This window comes from Staurois parvus, unplaced genomic scaffold (assembly GCF_062004578.1).
Source record: "Staurois parvus isolate SC_StPar_1 unplaced genomic scaffold, SC_StPar_1.0 ptg000287l, whole genome shotgun sequence".
In the NCBI taxonomy this organism is placed as follows: Eukaryota; Metazoa; Chordata; class Amphibia; order Anura; family Ranidae; genus Staurois; species Staurois parvus.
Window position 1 is genome coordinate 34,538,716 of NW_028318083.1, and position 20,960 is coordinate 34,559,675.

The 20,960-nt window shown below is 43.5% G+C and overlaps 1 protein-coding gene across 1 annotated transcript in view; it reads right to left on the reverse strand.

The window, feature by feature from the left end:
* The window catches only part of CUNH18orf63 (chromosome unknown C18orf63 homolog), a 158,949-nt gene that overhangs the window by 42,491 nt on the left and 95,498 nt on the right, over positions 1 to 20,960 (reverse strand). The window contains exons 6-10 of the mRNA XM_089682380.1: positions 15,877 to 15,918; positions 15,510 to 15,586; positions 8,517 to 8,626; positions 3,145 to 3,241; positions 1,078 to 1,163 (exon numbers count right to left, since the gene is read on the reverse strand). Coding sequence (XP_089538506.1) covers positions 1,078 to 1,163; positions 3,145 to 3,241; positions 8,517 to 8,626; positions 15,510 to 15,586; positions 15,877 to 15,918 — 412 coding nt within the window. The remainder of the gene's footprint in view (positions 1 to 1,077; positions 1,164 to 3,144; positions 3,242 to 8,516; positions 8,627 to 15,509; positions 15,587 to 15,876; positions 15,919 to 20,960) is intronic.

The following is a 20,960-nucleotide window of genomic DNA, read 5'->3' on the forward strand; positions in this document are numbered from 1 at the left end:
AAGTTACAGTTTTGAAACTCGCTCCCCCCCTCCCTTATGATTATCTGTAGTCTATATAATCTTATTAATGTCTAATAAACTTTGAACATCTCTGAACATAAGCTGTCGTGATTTCCGTGTTCAAGGGGTGTTCCCAGAATTCTGCTGATAAACCAGGAATCTCTCCACAGACCAGGGGTCTCTGAGGGGAAAAGAAAATCATTCCTTTCCGTGCACAGGTGATCAAATACTACCAAAAGAAAGCTCTATTTGTGTGAAAAAAAGGACATAAATTTCATTTGTGCATCTTATTTCATGACCGCGCAATTGTCAGTTAAACTAGTGCAGCGCTGTATAGCAATAAAAATGGCGTAAATTTCAGTATCGATACCATAGTTTGTAGACGCTATAACTTTCACACAAAGCAATCAATATACACTTATTTGGATTTTTTTACCAAAAACATGTAGCAGAATACATTTTGGCCTAAATTTATAACTAACTTTGAGTTTACTATATATTTTTTATAGCCGAAAGTAAAAAATATAGTTTTTCTTTAAAATTTTCGGACTTTTTTTGTTTATAGCGCGAAAAATAAAAAGTGCACAAGTGACCACAGAAAGAAAGCTCTATTTGTGTGAAAAAGGACATAAATTTTATTTGGGTACAGTATTGCATGACCATGCAATTATCAGTTGAATTAGTGCAGCACCGAGTAGCAAAAAGAGGCCTGGGTCATTAAGGGGGTTAGATTCTCTGGGGGGCAAGTGGTTAATAAATCAACTTTATTAATTGATTTACAATCCTAACTTTGAAAGCTGTATCACGTGGAAATACATTTATCCACCAATTTTGCCAAAGCATTTTGAATTATAACTAAAGTTTCTTTACTATAGTCAGTTCATGCTTATTTTTCTATTGCAGTTTAAATAAAAAGATGCATATACTGATGAAACTGAAACATCTCTTAGAACCAGTCTAAAATGATTTTAGTAAATTAAAAGCTCCACAAGAAAAAAAAATTGATGTTGCTTGTCAGTTGTTTTATTGATACTGCACTGCATAATTTATACAGTGTATAATGCTTATGAAGGATACGTAAATAACTTCTCTCCGATTAACTTGAAGTAAACATTGTAATATATTACTTTATCTTCAGGTACATTGGGAAGCTCATAACCATACTACGAAGAAGAAAAATGGAATTAATGGTAGAAAAAAATGTTTATATTTTATTTGCGTAATTGTCCTGGTTCACACATATACAATTCTGGATGTGTTTTAAAAGGCACAGATTCACGTGACAGGCTTGATATTATGTGTTTCTATTGAGGTGGTTCACACAGATGCGATCCACATGCATTGCGTTTTGAGTGCCATGATGAAAAGGGTCCTGTGAGAGTTTGTAGCATTGCGTTCCAGGCAAGTGATAGAGTACTGTGGCATAAGAAGATAAATGTTCACATAGGATTGCTATTGAAAGGAGTTTTTGCATTGAAGTCAATGGTAGGTGATTTTGCACTGAAGTCAATGGGAAGTGCTTTTGCATTGAAGTCAATAAGACGCAATTTTGCATTGAAATCAGCAATTTTGCATTGAAGTCAATGAGACAAGATTTTGTATTGAAGTCAACGGGACATGATTTTGCAATGATGTCAACAGAACACGATTTTGCAATGGTCAATGACAGGCTGTACTTAAATTGCACAGACATTGGAAGGGTATTCACAAATAAGCATTGTGATTTCAGCACAAATATGTGTGGACCCAAGCTAAAGTGGCTGCTTGAACGCAACAGGGCTAAATGATAAAAAAAAGAACACCTGCCCCGCGCCTGGAAATGCATGTCCCAGGTGCAGGGCGATATGATTTGTGCATCCCTGATATTACAGGGTGAAAATTAAAATACTTTGAACTATACTTCATCTCCTTCAGTTGCCATACCAACATTTTGGATTGTTGAGAAAGATTACTCCGAAATTTAATGAGCTGTATGAACTGTTGTTTTTTCCCAAATGAGGGAAAAATTATTCCTACATGACACTATATAGCCTACGTTCTGTTATGTGCATTTTTTAGATTCTACAATAATGTTGAAAGATAACAGTCCGTAGATCAGCGGTCACTAAATGGCGGACCGCAGTCCGCAAACTGCCCCAGCAGCACTGCTGCCCGGACCACCAGCCCGCAATGACAGATCCGCCGCTGAGCAGGGCGGTCATCACGGCAACATGACATCATGTGTGTGCCCCACCCCTTTCTGCTCACTGTCTCTCTGGCTCCCACTACCTGCCTGTACACAAGCATCCAGCAAGGATCCCAGCACAGCTCCTGTCTGCCCTCAAGGTACGGTGTATTCTTACAGGGGCACTCTGATGGGCACAACATAGAATGTGTCCATCAGGGTGCCCCTTAACATAACATGTGCCCATCAGAGTGCCCCTTAATATAAATGTGCCCATTAGAGTGCCCTTTAACATAAAATGTGCTCTTCAGCATGCCCCTTATTTTATGTTAAGGGTCACTCTGACAGGCACATTTTATGTTAAGGGACACTCTGACGGGCCCATTTTATGTTAAGAGGGCACAAATGGGTACATACTGTGGAAAGGGGCACTCTGATGGGCACATGATGTAAAGGGGCACTCTGATGAGGAATATGATGTAAAGGGGCACTCTGATGGGGAAATATGATAGAAAAGGGTACTTTGAGAGTAAGGGGTCACTCTGATGGGAATACCTGATGTAAGGTGGCATTGTGATGGGGATACCTGATGTAAAGGAGCACTCTGATGGGCACACCTGATGTGATGGGAATACATGATGTAAAGTTGCACTCTGATTTTGACACCTAAAGTAAAGGGGCACACTGATGGGCACACCCTATTCTGACCTTGGCCAGAAGAAAATTTTAGTGACTGGACCTCCTTGAATTTTAATTCAATACCCCTGCCGTATATGCTAACTGTAAACTGCTTAATGCACGAATTATGACATCGACAGCAGTCAAGTAATGCCCTCACAGAGACCTTGCTTCAAAAAAAAAACAAAAAAAAACATTTTGATGGCAATGAATAGAAGACAGTTTCCAGATATTTAAACATGCCTCTAAAAATAAGTTAGATAGCAATAAAATAAACAGTTTCTTAATATATTCTTTGTTACCAGCATGTTCCAATGAATCTGAAAATCTTTGTAGGATTTAAATGGAGTCTCTAAGGAGATGTTATGACCAATGCTTATAATTTGACCCATTTTCATACTGTGTTAAAACAAAACAAAAACATATACATTTGAGGTAACAATAAAATAAAATATTATGTAGTAAAAAAAACAGCATGAGTTCTATTTATCAAAGATCTGATAAAGATTTGAGCAATTCACCTGCAAACACCTGACATTCACCTATTATTTGTTAAAGATTCAGTTTATAACATTAATTTATTACAATGGATTTGGTCAACTTTCAATGGGCATTTGCTCAGTGATTGAATGGTGAAAATACCATCCCATCACATTTGTTCTGAAATATGAAGAGTGCCTTTTTATACATATTGGGAATTGCCTGCACTATACCCTAACAATTCCCCTGGTTTTTACTGTCGAATTGTCAAGTGATTTTATTGGTTGGGAGCTGGAGAATTTGGGCATGCTGTGTTCAGATGACCCTGCTCTATCTTTAGATCTTATGTATGTGCAGTTGTTCATTTGCGGAATGGTGTTCTTGGAAAATGACACATTTTCCCTTCAACGAATGCGACTATGGTGTTGCTGGTCTTGATGGAAGATTGTGCTGAGCAGGCAGCTTCTGCTAAATTAGATACACAGTCCCGCCACATTCAGATTGTCTTTATCTTGTTGATGTCCTGTCTGATGTAGAGGTGGTGGTTATTGCCTGTTTCACTCAGCCATTCCGAAGATGCTAAAACTGGTTGGAAATATTTGGAGCTGGAAATTAAGTGGGTTGCTTGCCTTATGCAAGGCCATAGCATTTCTGCATTTTATGGGTAATAGCTTGTTCCAGTTTGCGAGCGCTCAAGCATTCGGCATGAGCTAGGAAACTTATTCCAGTATATCAATGAAAGTATTGCAGGCAGTGTTAAAACTCTACCTTCTCTTTCCACTGCCACCTTGATGGGATGCTGCATGTGCTGGGTGCAAATGACCCACTTTCTCAAGCAAGGTGATATGCAAAGAGGTCTTTGAAGGCCCCATTTTACTTAAAGAAAATACTTTTATGTGTGCCCTGGTCACACATACCTTCAGCTGTCATCTGTGGTGCGAAGGGAACCTGCAGCAGAAGGAATCTTACAGTTGGGGGTGATCAGTGTGTGGGGATAATTCCAAGCACCGATCTCCCTGTATTTCTTTCCATGAAACAACTGAAAGCCACTTCTCCTCCTTTCCCTCCTACGGGTTTCAGCTGCTTTCATGAAAAGTCATACAGGGAGATCGGTGCTTGTAATTTGCCCCTGTGTAACACCGATCACCCCCAACTGTCCTTGGGATTCCCCTCACTCTCTGGGCCCTCCTGTGTGCTCTCCCAGCCCCCCTTGTCCCCATGCAATGTTGTCACCTTTCTTTCTCACCTCTCCCACCAACTGCTGTGGAGGATGTGTCAGGATAGAGAATGGGGACGGGGCCAATAAATATGTCATTTACCAGATCTTTCCTTGTCTGAATGAACAGAGTCAGTGATACGCAGCGATAAAGTTTATTTACTATGCTTCAGTTTATGAATGGACAAGAGCCTGTGTCTCCTGTTCATTCATCTGCAATGCAACTGAAGCTACAGAGAAAGGGACTGGGGAATGTGTGCTCTGTTCCTTTCTCTGTCTCAAAAGTGAGACTTCAGAGGTCTGTTTAGACTCCTGATATCTCACCAAAGTCCCCCAACAGGGCTGGTAAAAAAAAGCAATAATAAAAAATTAAACTGTAAAAGAAAAATAAAATTATAAAAAAATGATCACTTGCGGACGGCCCACAGTACTTGGTGGTTGACGTGTACAGACAGAGCAACATACTGGTATGTCGTTCTGGCTGTACTAACACAGGGGGGTGCTGCGTGTGACCCGGTGATCATATGATCACTATGCTTTCACATGATCACAATGTTAGCAAAGTTGTTACGAGTCAATATGATTCATGACAGCTTTGCTTCTCTTCCTGGTAAGCTGTGATTGCCCAACAGCTCTCACATGGTACGTGAGTCAATCACAGCACCCTGCACCAAGTCATTAGCTGTAGCCAATAACAGATCACTCGTATTTTGAACTGTCATGAACTTAACCCATTCATGACAGTTCGAAGCAAGCAATGCATTGCAGGAATATTGATCTTATTTTGCACCTGCAATGCAAAGTGCAAAAAAAAAAAAGTCCCTGATCATCCCCCTCCCCCTAGAGTAGTTTTGGTCCCGTTTTGGTCCAGTGTTGGTATTTAAACAGAGACTGCACCAAGCATGTGAGGTATCACTGCGAACCTCAGATCAAGACCAGTAATTCTAGCACTACACCTCCTGTGTTAACCTAAAGCGGTAACCTGTAAAGGCTTTTAAAGCATCATCTATGAATATTAAAAATGTACGTAGTTTGTCGTTATTGTACGGGCATGCACATTTTTAAAGCATGTCATGTTTTTTATCTATGTACTTGGCATAACATCATCTTTTATATTTTATCAAACAATTGGGCAATATATTGTGTTCTTGTTTATTGAAATTCAAAAAGTGTATTTTTTCCTAAAAATTTGTGTCTAAAAAATTGCTGCGCAGATACTGTGTAACATCTATATGTATAGCAAAATTGCAACATCCACCGTTTTATTCTCATGCGGGGATGTTTGTACTATCCTGGCATTTTAGGGCCTCCGAAGATAGTGAGGAAGTGACATATGGGAATATGCCCTTTGAAAGGCAGAAGACGGTTGTTGGATTTTGGGGGCCTGTATGTAGCTAGGCTGCCAAAAAGTATCTCATATGTGGTATCCCCATACTTGGGAGAAGTAGCAGAAAATGTGTTTTGGGGTGTTATTCCACATAAACCCATGGCATGTTGTGAGCATTATACCATTTAAGTGACAACTTTGTGTAAACAAAAAAAAATTGTAATTTTCCAAAAGTTTGTGGGAAAAAAAAAACAATCTTCCATGGACTCAACATGCCTCTCAGCAAATTCCTTGGGATGTCTACTTTCCACAAAGGGGTAATTTGGAGGGGCTTGTACTGCCCTAGCATTTTAGCACCTCCAGAAATGTGATAGGCAGTCAATAGGTAAAAGCTGTGTAAATTCCAACATATACAGTATACAATAGTTTGTATACGCTATAACTTTCACACAAACCAATTAATATACATGTATTGGTATTTTTGTAGCAGAATACTTTTTCGCCTAAATTAATGACTAAATTTGAGCTTATTGGAAATACATTTTATTTGGGTACAGCTTTGCATGACCAGGCAATTACCAGTTGAAATAGCACAGTGCCAAACAGCAAAAAATGGCCCGGTCAGGAAGGGGGGAAAACCTTCTGGGGCTGAAGTGGATTATTAAAAAAAAAAAATATATATATATATTTTTTTAATTAAACTAAATAAACACACAGCATGCCCCCTGAACTAACCAGCCTTACACCAAGCATTCAGGCTGATATCCCCATATCATGGGAGCAGTGAGGGTGCACCCCCCTGCTATGCTGATACCAGCCCTCATGCCCTTTAGCACTGAGAGGTTGCTTTTATATGGGTTCCCCAAACTAGTTCACCCTGAATGCAAGCAAGGAATGCCAATAAATAAACACACAACACCTTTTAAGAAATATAGTTATTAATCTACATTTAACTAATATTTTAATTTACTGGCTCCAGCTATGTTTGAATGTGTCCGTCAAGCCTTCCCCACTTCCTCACTGTGTAAACCTCATTTTGAGTGATGAGGAATTCCAAGCACTGGGCAGAATTTCCTGAGTGCATAAAACTGGGCCCAGCAGGGGATGTTCCCCACTGTTCAAACACAGGTTTAGCAGCGAGGAAATATTGCCTTTTGCTCCCCATCCGCTGATCAGCCAATGTTGAAAGGATGCCAAGGGACACCCCCATCTTGGCACTGGGGATGCTGAGCAGCTTGGTGCCTATTGGCATTGGTGCTTTAGGGGGGACCCTTGTTTTTTTGGGAGAACAACTCTCAAAGTACCCACATGCTGAAAATACATGTGAAGAGATTTCAACACAGCAGTGGGGCCGCATGTTCATCGCTCCTCCTTTGATATGGGATTTTAGCACTGCATGACTGGCATGCTGGCTGGTTCTGGAAGGTGGGGCACTTTTTATTTTTATATTTTTTTTATATTTATAAGGCTGATTCACATGGTGCATTAACATGCATTATGGCATGTTAACATGCACTGGATTAGGGCAACCCATCAATATGAATGAGCTGCAAATGCATACAAGACCTTTTTCTATCAATGCAGCACATCATAGCACACAGTATATGAGTTGTGATGTGTTTCAGAGCCTTGTGCTCAACTGTAAAATGTGTTAGGGTGCAATACACAAGGAATGGAAATGCAAAATAGAGCAGGTCAGCTGCAATGTGTTGCAAAAACATGTGTTACCAAAATACTAATCTTTTTATTAAAAAATAAATAAGTAACATATATATATATATATATATATATATATATATATATATATATATATATACACTTACACAGTGTATATATATATATATGCCTTCTAGTGATCATCTGTGAATATACATAGTTTCAGCACCATGGAAAGCATGTTGGCAAATTAATAATAGGATATTCCTGTTATCTAACAAGATTTGCCCAAACATTTCCTTTAAAATTTAACCCCCTTCACACTCACACAGGGCATTAAAAACAGAGCTTTTAGAGGCATTATGCTGTTTTTTTTCTGCCTCTAAATGCCCCTCTTTGTTAGCCTTTGTATGCATGTACAAATTCTTTTACAAGTGTATAGAGGCAGAAAAATACTCAGGCCCAATGCGTTCAGGACAGGAGCGTTTTGCCACAAAAAAAAACTTGATGTGCTTAACTGTTAGGCAGGTTTAGCATTTGGGCATTTATTAATTCTAATGGCTAGAATAAATTATTCTGGCCAATGGAATGAATGAACACCCAAGTGCTGGATACCATTAAATGCATTTGCAAAATGTGGCTTTAGGCGCATTTCTAATACTGCTTTTTCCTCCCCCAGAGTATAGGCATCCAGGGGATGAAAAAAAAAAACAACCTGTGTGCATAAGGGCTTAGACCATAAATACCACTGACCATTCAAGTTACACCAGAGTTAGTCATATTTCAATTATGCGAGATTTGCACATCAAATGCCTTCACAATAAAAGCATGAATGCCAGCAGAAACTGGTGGATGAATCCTGTTAAATCTCAAAACAAATATTTATGATGAATACTAACTGGGTGAATTTCCCAGTGAATCTTTGGTAAATACAACCCTTAGGCTTTCCATTGATTGTATACTGCATGCAGGGAGGCAACAAAACTAAGCTGTACCTAGGTAAGACGTAGCACCAGTTACTTGGGATTAAGTGTCTTTCAATAACGAAGCCTGGACCATCTAAAAAGCTCTGCAAAGTACCAGCTGAAACATTAAAATCAGATAGCTAGAAGAAAAAAAAATAATATAAATATGTCTGTTCAACATTTACTGTGAAGTCTCTAACTTTACCATTATTATACAGGATTTATATAGCACCACCATTTTGCTCAGCGCTTTACAATATAAAGGGAGACAATATAGCAACAATACAGTTCAATACAAGAGGGTTAGGAGGGCCCTGCTTCTTGGAGCTTACAATCTAAGAGACCAAATAAGACCATTACCATTTGACCTTCTTACAGCATCACTGAATGACTGAAATGCTGCAAATTCTTGCTTGCAAGTGAGGGAGCATTGATGAAGTGACACCTCGGTTCAGCCAATGAGAGACTGATGCTATAGAAGCAGTGAGTGTACTCAATGCCCTTTGGAAGATCCTGTCACTGGCAATTTACCATCAGATTAGAAGAAATAATTTCCAAGTGAAACTGAACAAGCTATCACCCCCATTGCAATTCTCCCAGTTAACCTCCCTAGCGGTATGATTATGTCAATATTTCTGTGCTCAAAGCGGTAATTTTTTTTGCATGGAAATATGTTGTTTTTTTATTGTAGGCCTGTAATTCTTAGGAATAACTCACTGAAATCTGTCTGAACAAGAGTCTAGTAAACATCCCGGGTATGATAAAATTTAAAACACAAAATCATAAATTATAATATAATAAATAATCAGAAAAAATAATAATATTATGATAATAAATTGAATTTAATAATATAATCAAACCAAAAACACTGAAATTTGAAATATAGAGCCATATTGAGATGGTCCCTTCCTGTTCCAACATAACTGTGCACCAGTGCACAAAGCAAGTTCCATAAAGACATGAATGAGCGAGTTTGGGGTGGAGGAACTTGATTGGCCTGACCTCAACCTGATAGAAGACCTTTGGGATGAATTAGAGCAGAGACTGGGAGCCAGGCCTTTTTGTCCGACATCAGTGCCTGACCTCACAAATGCACTTCTGGAAGAATGGTCAAACATTCCCATAGACACACTCCTAAACCTAGTGAACAACCTTCCCAGAAGAGTTGAAGCTGTTATAGTTGCAAAGGGTGGGCCAACTCAATGTTGAACCCTATGGACTAAGACTGGGATGCCATTAAAGTTCACGTTCATGTAAAGGCAGCTGTCCTAATACATTTGACAGTATAGTGTAGTTTGACTGGGTGAACAAGAGCTATGCTCTATTAACAAACTGAAGACAGTTCAGAGTAAAGAAACAAAAAAAAACGTACACAGGGTGGTGTTTCACAAGCTGAAATTTCAAAGAAGACAGAAATTTTCAAATGCGCTGTCCACACTCTTCTTCAGAAGTCTAAAAAAGCTGAACGACAATGGCTGGCCCAGGAAATTTAGTGTAGCAGATGAAAAACACATCATGCTGACTTTCCTTCAGTTAGAAGATTTGCAGAGGCACCGCCAGCTCTTGGACTTGGCAAAAAACAGTGGGGCCCTGCTACATCCATCTACATTTTGGAGACTTCCAATCAAAAATGGCCTTCATGGTGCCTATAAAGCCATATCTTCTACATGGAAACAAGGCGAAGCAACTGACCTATGCACTTTAACACAGAAAAATCGCATTAAGTGTAGTCAGAGGGCCTCTAGTGACGATTACCTGTTTCATATTTGGAGTTGTGGCATCTGAGGAAACTATAGAATTCCTACTAAGGCTCCTTACCTAAAAATGAAGAAAAGGGATAGTATAGTGGATCATTCATCTACAGGGTTGGATCTAGCCTGTCTAATTTGGGGGTGCAATGAAAAATGTCAGGGGGGCAGAGGATGCGAGGTCGACAAAGCAGTATATAGTGTATAAGAGTCAGTAGAGCAGTGTACAGGGGGTCAGCAGGGCAGAGGATAAGGTCAGCAGTTTGTAGGGCAGTGTACAGGGGCCATTAGTTTATAGGGCAGTGTACAGTGGGTTATCTAGGCAGTGTACATGGGTTAGCATGTCAGAGGACAGGGGTCAACAGGACAGAGGACAGGAGTTAGCAGGGCAAGGTACAGGGGTCAGCATGGTGGAAGTCAGTGGTCAGCAGCACATAGCTGAGCTTGGCATCCCTTCACTCAGGGAATTTCACAGGTCAAAACTGCAACATAGCAGCCAGCTACACATGTGCAGATTGATGCTGTGTCTGTTAGGGAATCTGATTTCAGCTGTGTTACAAGGAGAAGAGATTTGTTTAGTGCCGGGACAAAGGTCATCTAGCACTCAAGGTGAAGGTGACAAACTGGGCCCCCACCTTCCACCCCCCTCCCCCAAAAAAGCACTAATCAACATGCTCAACCCCTAAGCAAGCCCAAATCCAACCGCAATTCCAACTTCCAGCTCACCCCCCCCCCCCCCCCCAATTCCTCACAAATCTTCTATGCCCAAAAAAATCAAACTCTCCCCCCAAATTCCACCTCCTAGTACAAATCCCCCCCAGTAGAAATCCACACCCCTAGTGTAAATCCTCTCGCCAAACCCCTCCCAATCACCACTCCTAGTACAATCCCCCCATCCCTCCTACTAATACAAATTCTCCCCCATCCTTCCTCTTAGTACAATTCCCCCCACCCCAAAATCTCAACTCCTATCACAAGCACCTACAAAACCATTCCCAGCACAAATCCCCACCCCTACCCAAATTCCCGTTCTTGCAGAAATTTCCACCAATTCTCCTTCCTAGCACTAATCCCCCCCCCCCCAATTCCACCTTCCTAACACTAATCCTCCGCAATCCTGCCTCCTAACATACCCCCCCCAATTACCCTTCCCAGCCCCCCTACCAACCCTCTCCACAAACTCCCCCTCCCCCAATCTGACATGTGGAAACTACAAGATTAGTGAGGAGATGCAGGCTCTCTGTGGTCTTCCTCCTCCTGTCATAACAGTGCTCCTCCATACAGAAGGTTACACAGGATCGCTCTTCGATCTGACGGTACACGGCTTGATTACATGCCACTACTCACATTTACAGGAGTTGAGCAGTTTTTTGAGGAGATGGCATAATTAAGCTGTGTACCATCGGATCTAAGAGTGATCCTGTGTAACCTTCTGTATGGAGGATCGCTGTTATGACAGGAGGAGGGAGATCAAAAAGAAGCCCACACCTGCTCCCTTCTCTCTGCCACTGTAACTTCTCCTTTCTGGACTGTTCACTGCGGCCGGTCCTGAGTGTGGGGATGGGGGGGAGCTCAGCAGTCATGGGCACAATGTATGCGGGGGGGGGGGCAACCGGCTTGGGGAGGTACAACTGAAATCTGGGGGGGCACAGCCCACCTCAGCACCCCCCTAGATCTGGCCATGTGCACCAAATATATTATTGTAGAGTGATTGGGAATCGAGTATACAGTGAGGCAAAAAAGTATTTAGTCAGCCACCAATTGCGCAAGTTCTCCCACTTAAAAAAGATGAGAGAGGCCTGTAATTGGCATCATAGGTAGACCTCAACTATGAGAGACAAAATGAGAAAAAAAATCCAGACAATCACATTGGCTGATTTGGAAAGAATTTATTTGCAAATTATGGTGGAAAATAAGTATTTGGTCAATATCAAAAGTTCATCTCAATACTTTGTTATATATCCTTTGTTGACAATGACAGAGGTCAAACGTTTCCTGTAAGTCTTCACAAGGTTGGCACATACTGTTGCTGGTATGTTGGCCCATTCCTCCATGCAGATCTCCTCTACAGCAGTGATGTATTGGGGCTGTTGCTGGGCAACACAGACTTTCAACTCCCTCCAAAGGTTTTCTATGGGGTTGAGATCTGGAGACTGGCTAGGCCACTCCAGGACCTTGAAATGCTTCTTACAAAGCCACTCCTTCATTGCCCGGGTGGTATGTTTGGGATCATTGTCATGTTGGAAGACCCAGCCACGTTTCATCTTCAATGCCCTTGCTGATGAAAGGAGGTTTGCACTCAAAATCTCACGATACATGGCCTCATTCATTCTGTCCTACACATGGATCACTCGTCCTGGTCCCTTTGCGGAGAAACAACCCCAAAGCATGATGTTGCTACCCCCATCCTTCACAGTAGGTATGGTGTTCTTTGGATGCAACTCAGCATTCTCTCTCCTCCAAACACGATGAGTTGTGTTTCTACCAAACAGTTCTATTTTGGTTTCATCTGACCATATGACATTCTCCCAATCCTCTTCTGGATCATCCAAATGCTCTCTAGCAAACTACAGATGGGCCCAGACATATACTGGCTTAAGCAGGGGGACACGTCTGGCACTGCAGGATCTAGGTCCCTGGCAGCGTAGTGCGTTACTGATGGTAGCCTTTGTTACGTTGGTCCCAGCTCTCTGAAGGTCATTCACTAGGTCCCCCCCATGTGGTCCTGGGATTTTTGCTCACCATTCTTGTGATCATTTTGACCCCACGGGGTGAGATCTTGCATGGAGCCCCAGATCGAGGGAGATTATCAGTGGTCTTGTATGTCTTCCATTTTCTAATTATTGCTCCCACAGTTGATTTGTTCACACCAAGCTGCTTGCCTATTGCAGATTCAGTCTTCCCAGCCTGGTGCAGGTCTACAATTTTGTTTCTGGTGTCCTTCGACAGCTCTTTGGTCTTCACCATAGTGGAGTTTGGAGTGTGACTGTTTGAGGTTGTGGACAGGTGTCTTTTATACTGATAAGTTCAAACAGGTACCATTGATACAGGTAATGAGTGCAGGACAGAGGAGCCTCTTAAATAAGAAGGTACAGGTCTGTGAGAGCCAGAAATCTTGCTTGTTTGTAGGTGACCAAATACTTATTTTCCACCATAATTTGCATATAAATTCTTTCCAAATCAGCCAATGTGATTGTCTGGATTTTTTTTCTCATTTTGTCTCTCATAGTTGAGGTCTACCTATGATGCCAATTACAGGCCTCTCTCATCTTTTTAAGTGGGAGAACTTGCACAATTGCTGGCTGACTAAATATTTTTTTGCCCCACTGTATATTCGCCTATGACTTATTATCACTATTCCCCTACGACTTATTGTTATCCAGGGCTGTGACAAAGCACTGATTCATGCAAAACACGTCGTCATGGTAACCGGGATTTGTTTTGGCCAGTCTCATTCCAACTGAGTAATCATGGTGGCTATCGCTGGCTTCCCTGTGCTTCATTGAGGTCACTTGTGGTGCGCAATCTTCGGTGACACCGAGGAGTTCTACCGGTTTGTGGATACTCTCCTTACCATCCGCTGCCCTTCCACCATCCTTCCATCGATTGAGTTCACCATCCATACTCCCCACAGCGATGTCATCGTCTCAGTAAGACGCTCCCATTATTTATTTTCAGCATGTGGCTTTTGCTATTTTTTTATTTTGTGCCATATTACTTACATGGGATTCCTGGAATATGGTTATTATGGTATCACTCAATTAAAGTATTGGAATCAGACATATTGACTGTTGGTTGTGTATGTCATTGTATATTCACTCTGGCTTTTACCACGAGTGCTCTGTTTTTCTTTCTCTGTGCAAAACCACTGCACAGAGCAGGTAAGTGTAACATGTTTATTTGTAAAAAAAAAAAAAAAAAGAAGCTTTAATGTCACTTTAACCTTTAACCTTAGTTAAGTAGACTTTAACTCTACTTCAAGGTGACAGGCAAAAACTACCTTATTCGAGGCTATTCTAGGCCTTAACATTAACACCAACTTGTCCTTATTGGCCTTATAATGTAAAAACAATTCCTGATGGTATGTAAGGAATGCAACCTTGTGAGTGAAAATGGAAAGAGGAATATCCCTAATATGTTCAAAAGAATAATTCTGAACCAGTTTAGATCCCACTGAGTCATTGTGGAACATACAATGGAAGCCACATGGGAGACATCCTATACAAAGTTTTTAATCAAAGAATGGGAAGCTAGCTGTCTTTGGAACAAGCAAGCTCAAGATCTAACCCTTGATGGTACTCAAGGCTAAATTGCTGATCCAGGCCTGTCTGCTGAAAGGCAAGGATTCGATCCACAAAGAATTTTCTCAGATGAGAGGTCTTTGATTCTTTGATGGAATCCACACATAGGGGCAGTGATTGAACTAAATTGAGGGTAAAGCACTAGTCTGGTAGTGTTTTTGATTGCTGTGTTCAGGGGAGGAAAGACGTAGATCAAAGTGCTCTGTGGCTAAAACAGTAAATTTGGGTCTGGAAAGGACCATAATACAGAGCCCAGTGCCCAAAGGTCACATTCCAGGCTATGCCCTGAAATCTAGTCCAGCAGGGTTAGGGTCTCTATAGCTATTGCTGATGAAATGCCAGTCTGGTAAGCTGTGTATGAATACCAGCTCAAGCAGATTATAGAGGAGCAGAAGTCTGATCATTGGAGAAGAGCAGACCGAGTTCCCAGCACAGCTATAGAACTGACCATGCTTTGCTCTCCTGCCTAGTGTGGTCAGTTTTTAATAGGAAAGCAGAAGGACTGGCAGGAACACTAGGTATTTCACACAAAGAAAGCAAATACAAAGAGAACAGGATACATTTTCATACAAGTACATGGGACAGCAGGCACATACCAGGAATATGAAATGTTGGGTTTACATGTTCTCTAATTTCTGAGCAGAGCAAGGGCGTCTTCCCTCCTGGACACTAGCAAGAAATGGGTATCCTGTCCATATAATACAATAGTCTCTGAATTCTTGTGTCCATCAATTTTCATTAAGTGTCACCTTATTTGCTAAGCGACGTTAAAATTGCACATACTTTACAACTTTCTACTTCATTGGCTTTGATAGCTTTAGTCTTCAACTAAACATCACAAAGTAAAATAATTCTCAGATAATAGACCTTGAAAACAGATTAACTAAAAAAGCATGCAAAAAAAAAAAAAAGGTATACTTCAAGCAATCAATACAAAAAGCAAAAAAGTAATAAAAAATGTAGACATACCATACCTGAGAGGGTGGAAGCCGAATTTTTTGAACTTGTACACAGAGGCAAATTTGGCCATCTGACACATTGATGCGCAAATCTAAATAAAAGAGTGATATAGTTTTACTTACAAGCTATTAAAAAATTGTAGAAAAGTGAAATCTGACTGGTCACTTTGAGAAAAACCCCAATTTTTGTAAAGAAATTTATTTTTTTCTTGTTTTTAGAACTGGACCCCAAAGGCCTTTTGTGATAGTTTCATATTATGATATTGGTACTGTGGTAAAAAAAAAAAAAAAACAGCAGCATATATGCTTTTATTTAAATTGAAAAAAAATCCCTGATAAGATATGTTACTGTACATAGACTATTTTAGAACAGGTGACTTACCAACCGCATCCTGCTGTCCTGATTTTGATAAGAAATCTGCCCCTACAAAATACCATGAAACACAATATTATATATGTAACTCCTATTACAAACAGGGGATAATTTATAGGCTTCAGATCTCTAACCTTTGATTTCATAAGGTTTTTCAGCAGCAGGCTCAGTGTGCATATAAGGCTATATCATGTTAGATTTTGTCCATCATGCTGCATACCACAATTGGCTAGATAATAACATCTGTTTAGGTGGAACTAAAGGCAGTTCTCTTTTCAGTTTTAGTGGGGAAGGGTTAGAATCTTTGATGTTATTGAAACCTGCATCGTATTGAGATTTAGCAACTAATTTAATAAGGGGCATGGAGGACCTCAGTTGTAAGGAAAGATCAATAGAACTGAATTTATTCATCCTAGAGAAGAGACCAATAAAGGAAGATATGACCACTTTCTAGAGATATATAAACAGTCTGTTTATGAAATTCATAGGAAAATTATACATTCTAAGATCCCCGCACAAGGACAATCTTTGAGACATGGGGACAATCTTTGTGAGCACTACAATCTTTTTAGTTAGCCAATAAATGGTGTCACTCTAAATTCAAATTTTTATTTTATCGATAGCTAACATTTTTCACTACTCTACTGCTTACACATACAGAAAAGGCTCTTTGCTGTAATCTGTAAAAAAAAATAATGCTATAGTCTTCCACAGATCTCAATTTAGAGTTTATGTAAAGACAAAACATTGTTGGTAGTGGTGAGGGGTTAGACCCTCTGTTGTTTTTACTGTACTGCTGTGTCTCATTGTTCCAGGCCAAACAAATGGGTCTGGTGCATGCGCATGCACCAAAGGCAGTGTACACTAATGAAAAAAAATAACTGGGAGACAGGGTTTTTCTTCCAAATTTTTTTTTTTTTTAAGTTTTGCTTTAATTATATAAGTAATGACTACTGGTACAAGGACTCCTGCTAAAAGATCAGGCAAGTTTTAGTTGATATAATGGGGGTAATTTTCTAAAGCTGGAGAGTACAGAATCTAGTGCAACTATGCATAGAAATAAAGAAACAAATCAACTTCCAGGTTTTGTTATTAAAGCTTATTTGAATAAGCTGAAGTTAGAAGCTGATTGGCTACCATGCACAGCTGCACCAGATCTGTGTGCACCAATTTTAGTAACTCTCCCCCGATGAGTCTTTATACACAGATGCAGGTTTCCCTGTGTAGACCTGACCACAGGAACCCCACTGTTCTAACAAGGCTACTGTAAAACAGAATTCATACTTAAATACGTACTCTCACCAGAAGGTTAAATCCCCATGAGGACCCAGTGCACATTGCACTTGGTTTTGTTCAAATCTGTGCTGTGGTTAGAAATAGAACCAAATTTTTGTCTGTCAGTGCTAGCCGTAGCTCCCCCCTGACTGAAACCCAAAATATGGGCACTCATGGGTGATGTAGCCAACACTGACTCCCCCTTCCCCCTCTTCATTCTGAAGCTTTATTGTGTAACATTTCAGTCCCCTGTGCTCCCTCTGTTTGCTTCTGTCATGTTCTTTGCAAATAAACCTTGAACTGTCTCATCTACCAGCTATTTACAGATTGAGAGTGCAGTAGTAAGACTGTCAGCTTGTGTGCTTGTGATTGTCAGCAGCTGCAGAGGAGAGTTGCAGTTCACAAAAAGAAAAATGGCTAAATACCATTCTAGTTTCTGTCAGGGAAATGAAGTACAGTAATACCTTGGTTTAAGAATTTAATTCGTTCTGCAGGACTTTTCTTATAGCGAAAAATTCTTAAACCGAAACGCCGTTTCCCATAGGAATGCATTGAAAACCAATTAATCTGTTCCGGAGATCAGAAAAAAGGAAACACTAATAAATACCGCATGAGCTATTTTATCAAGTCATGCGGCATTTTAGTAGTGACAACCATGTGTTAATATTTCAGCTGTCAGTGGGGTTCCCCACTGACAGCTGAATGTAAAATACTTGCCGGCAATTAAAAAAATTATTTAAAAAACTGCGTGGGGTCCACCTTCCCTTCCCACCTTTTTAAGGGGAACTCCCACGCAAAAATGTAAAACAAAATGGCGTGGGGGTCCTCCCCAAAATCCATACCAGACCCTTTTCAGAGCATGCAGCCTGGCAGCGCAGGTGTCAGGGCTCCCAGGTGTGACCAGAGATGTGTGACTGACGCAGGGAAACGCAGACCTCAGATATGTTATAAACAATATAATTTATTAACACTAACAATACAAACATAAACGCAGTGCAATACTAAAACATAATACAGTGCAAACAAACCAAACCACCCACAGATAACAGTACATACAAGCAAGCGTCGTCAGGCAGGCCGGGTCAATATCAATAGGGCAGGTAGGTACAGGGGGAGCAAGCGGAGATTGGTCGGGGTCACAAGCCAGGGATCAGAACAGGTAGCAAGCAGCGTGGTACAGAGGGTCAGACAGAGGGATGGTCAGGAGCGAGCCGGGATCAGAGCAGGAGAAGTCAGCAGCGGTTCAGAAACAGGTTGCAGGGCCCAGGACAAACACACACCAAGGCAGAGTCTGTGGGTCTGGCCATCCCTTAAATACCCCAGCATAATCAGTTACAGGTGTTAGCTGGCTGCAAAGTTGAGTCTCTGATTGCTGGGAACACCCGCTGGCCAGCCCTGGTACTGCAGATCAAAAGGCAGGTGAGTCCCACCATAGCTGGCCAGTCCATTCCTGACAGTACCCCCCCCTCAAGGAGCGGCCTCAGGACGCTCCAAACAGTCCTAGCTGGGAAAAATGTTCCACCGCCCGGGTCTGGTAACTGGCGGGATATCAAAGACTGGCACACCGGGCAGGACTCCGGGCAGCGGTACACCGGGCAGAGGCACATCGGGCTGGACTCCGGGCAGAGGCACATCGGGCTGGACTCCGGGCAGAGGCACACCGGGCTGGACTCCGGGCAGAGGCACACCGGGCTGGACTCCGGGCAGAGGCACACCGGGCTGGACTCCGGGCAGAGGCACACCGGGCTGGACTCCGGGCAGAGGCACACCGGGCTGGACTCCGGGCAGAGGCACACCGGGCAGAGGCACACCGGGCAGAGGCACACCCGGCAGAGGCACACCCGGCAGGACTCCGGGCAGAGGCACACCGGGCAGGACTCCGGGCAGAGGCACATCGGGCAGGACTCCGGGCAGAGGCACATCGGGCAGGACTCGGGGCAGAGGCACATCGGGCAGGACTCCGGGCAGAGGCACATCGGGCAGGACTCCGGGCAGAGGCACATCGGGCAGGACTCCGGGCAGAGGCACATCGGGCTACCAGGCGAAGCAGCAGGCAGCGGGCCACCAGGCGGGGCGACGGGCACCGGGCCCCCGGGCGGGGCGACGGGCACCGGGCCCCCGGGCGGGGCGACGGGCGCCGGGCCCCCGGGCGGAGCGGCGGGCGCCGGACCCCCGGGCGGAACTACAGGTCTCGGGCCCTCAGGCGGGGCGACAGGCATCGGGCCCTCTGGCGGAGCGACAGGTCTCGGGCCCCCAGACGAAGCGGCGGGCACCGAGTCACCAGGCACGACAGTGGGCACCGAGTCAACTGGCGGAACAGCGGGCATCGAGTCAACTGGCGGGACTGCGGGCACCGAGTCAACTGGCAAGGCTGCGGGCACCGAGTCGTCTGGCAAGGCTGCGGGCACCGAGTCGTCTGGCAAGACTGCGGGCACCGAGTCGTCTGGCAAGACTGCGGGCACCGAGTCGTCTGGCAAGACTGCGGGCACCGAGTCGTCTGGCAAGACTGCGGGCACCGAGTCAACTGGCAAGACTGCGGGCACCGAGTCAACTGGCAAGACTGCGGGCATCGAGTCAACTGGCAAGACTGCGGGCACCGAGTCGTCTGGCAAGACTGCGGGCACCGAGTCGTCTGGCAAGACTGCGGGCACCGAGTCGTCTGGCAAGACTGCGGGCACCGAGTCGTCTGGCAAGACTGCGGGCACCGAGTCGTCTGGCGGAACAGCGGGCACCGAGTCGTCTGGCAAGACAGTGGGCTCCGAGTCAACAGGCACGACAGTGGGCAACGGGTCATCAGGTATCGGATTGTCTGGCTCGACAGCGGGCATCGGGTCACTAGGTATGACAGCGGGCACTGGGTCACCAGGCATCAGGTCATTTGGCTTGCCAGCGGGCACCGCGTCATCTGGCAAGGCAGTGGGCACCGGGTCACCAGGTATGACAGCGGGCTCTGAGTCAATTGGCACGACAGCGGGCACTGGATCAGGTACCGGATCATCTGGATCAACAGCGGGCATCGAGTCAACTGGCCTAATAGGATCGTCGGGCTGGATCAGTTCATCATGCTGAGTAGCGGCATCAGGCTGAATGCAGGCATCAGGCTGAGTAGAGGCTTCAGGCTGAGGAGAGGCTTCACGCTGAGGAGAGGCTTCAGGCTGAGGAGAGGCTTCAGGCTGAGGAGAGGCTTCAGGCTGAGGAGAGGCTTCAGGCTGAGGAGAGGCTTCAGGCTGAGGAGAGGCTTCAGGCTGAGGAGAGGCATCAGGCTGAGGAGAGGCATCAGGCTGAGGAGAGGCATCAGGCTGAGGAGAGGCATCAGGCTGAGGAGAGGCATCAGGCTGAGGAGAGGCATCAGGCTGAGGAGAGGCATCCGGCTGAGGAGAGGCATCCGGCTGAAGAGAGGCATCCGGCTGAGTAGAGGCTTCAGGCTGAGTCACGGAAGGCAGGTTCACCGGTTCGGATACTGGCAGGATGGTATTGGTTGGAAAGAATTTTCGCTTTTTTCTGGTTTTAACTACTGGAGCACTGCAAGTAAACACAGGTCTGCAAACGAATGGAGCAGCTGGAGACAGAGAAGAACTGGAGGATGGAACAGAAGAGGGAGCAGTTGCTACAGAGGGCTTTTTTACAGGGTTAAAGGCAGGATAGGTGCAGCGAGTGGGAACAGGGTACTGACATGCGGTAGATAGCCAAGTATACTGGGCTGTAACTGGAGGAGCTGGTGGGAATACAGGAGTAGAGTTAGAAGCAGGACTGGGTCTTTGTAAGCTGACTGAGGCTGGGTGCAACAAGTCTGTCCATGTCTGCAGTATGGGTTGAAC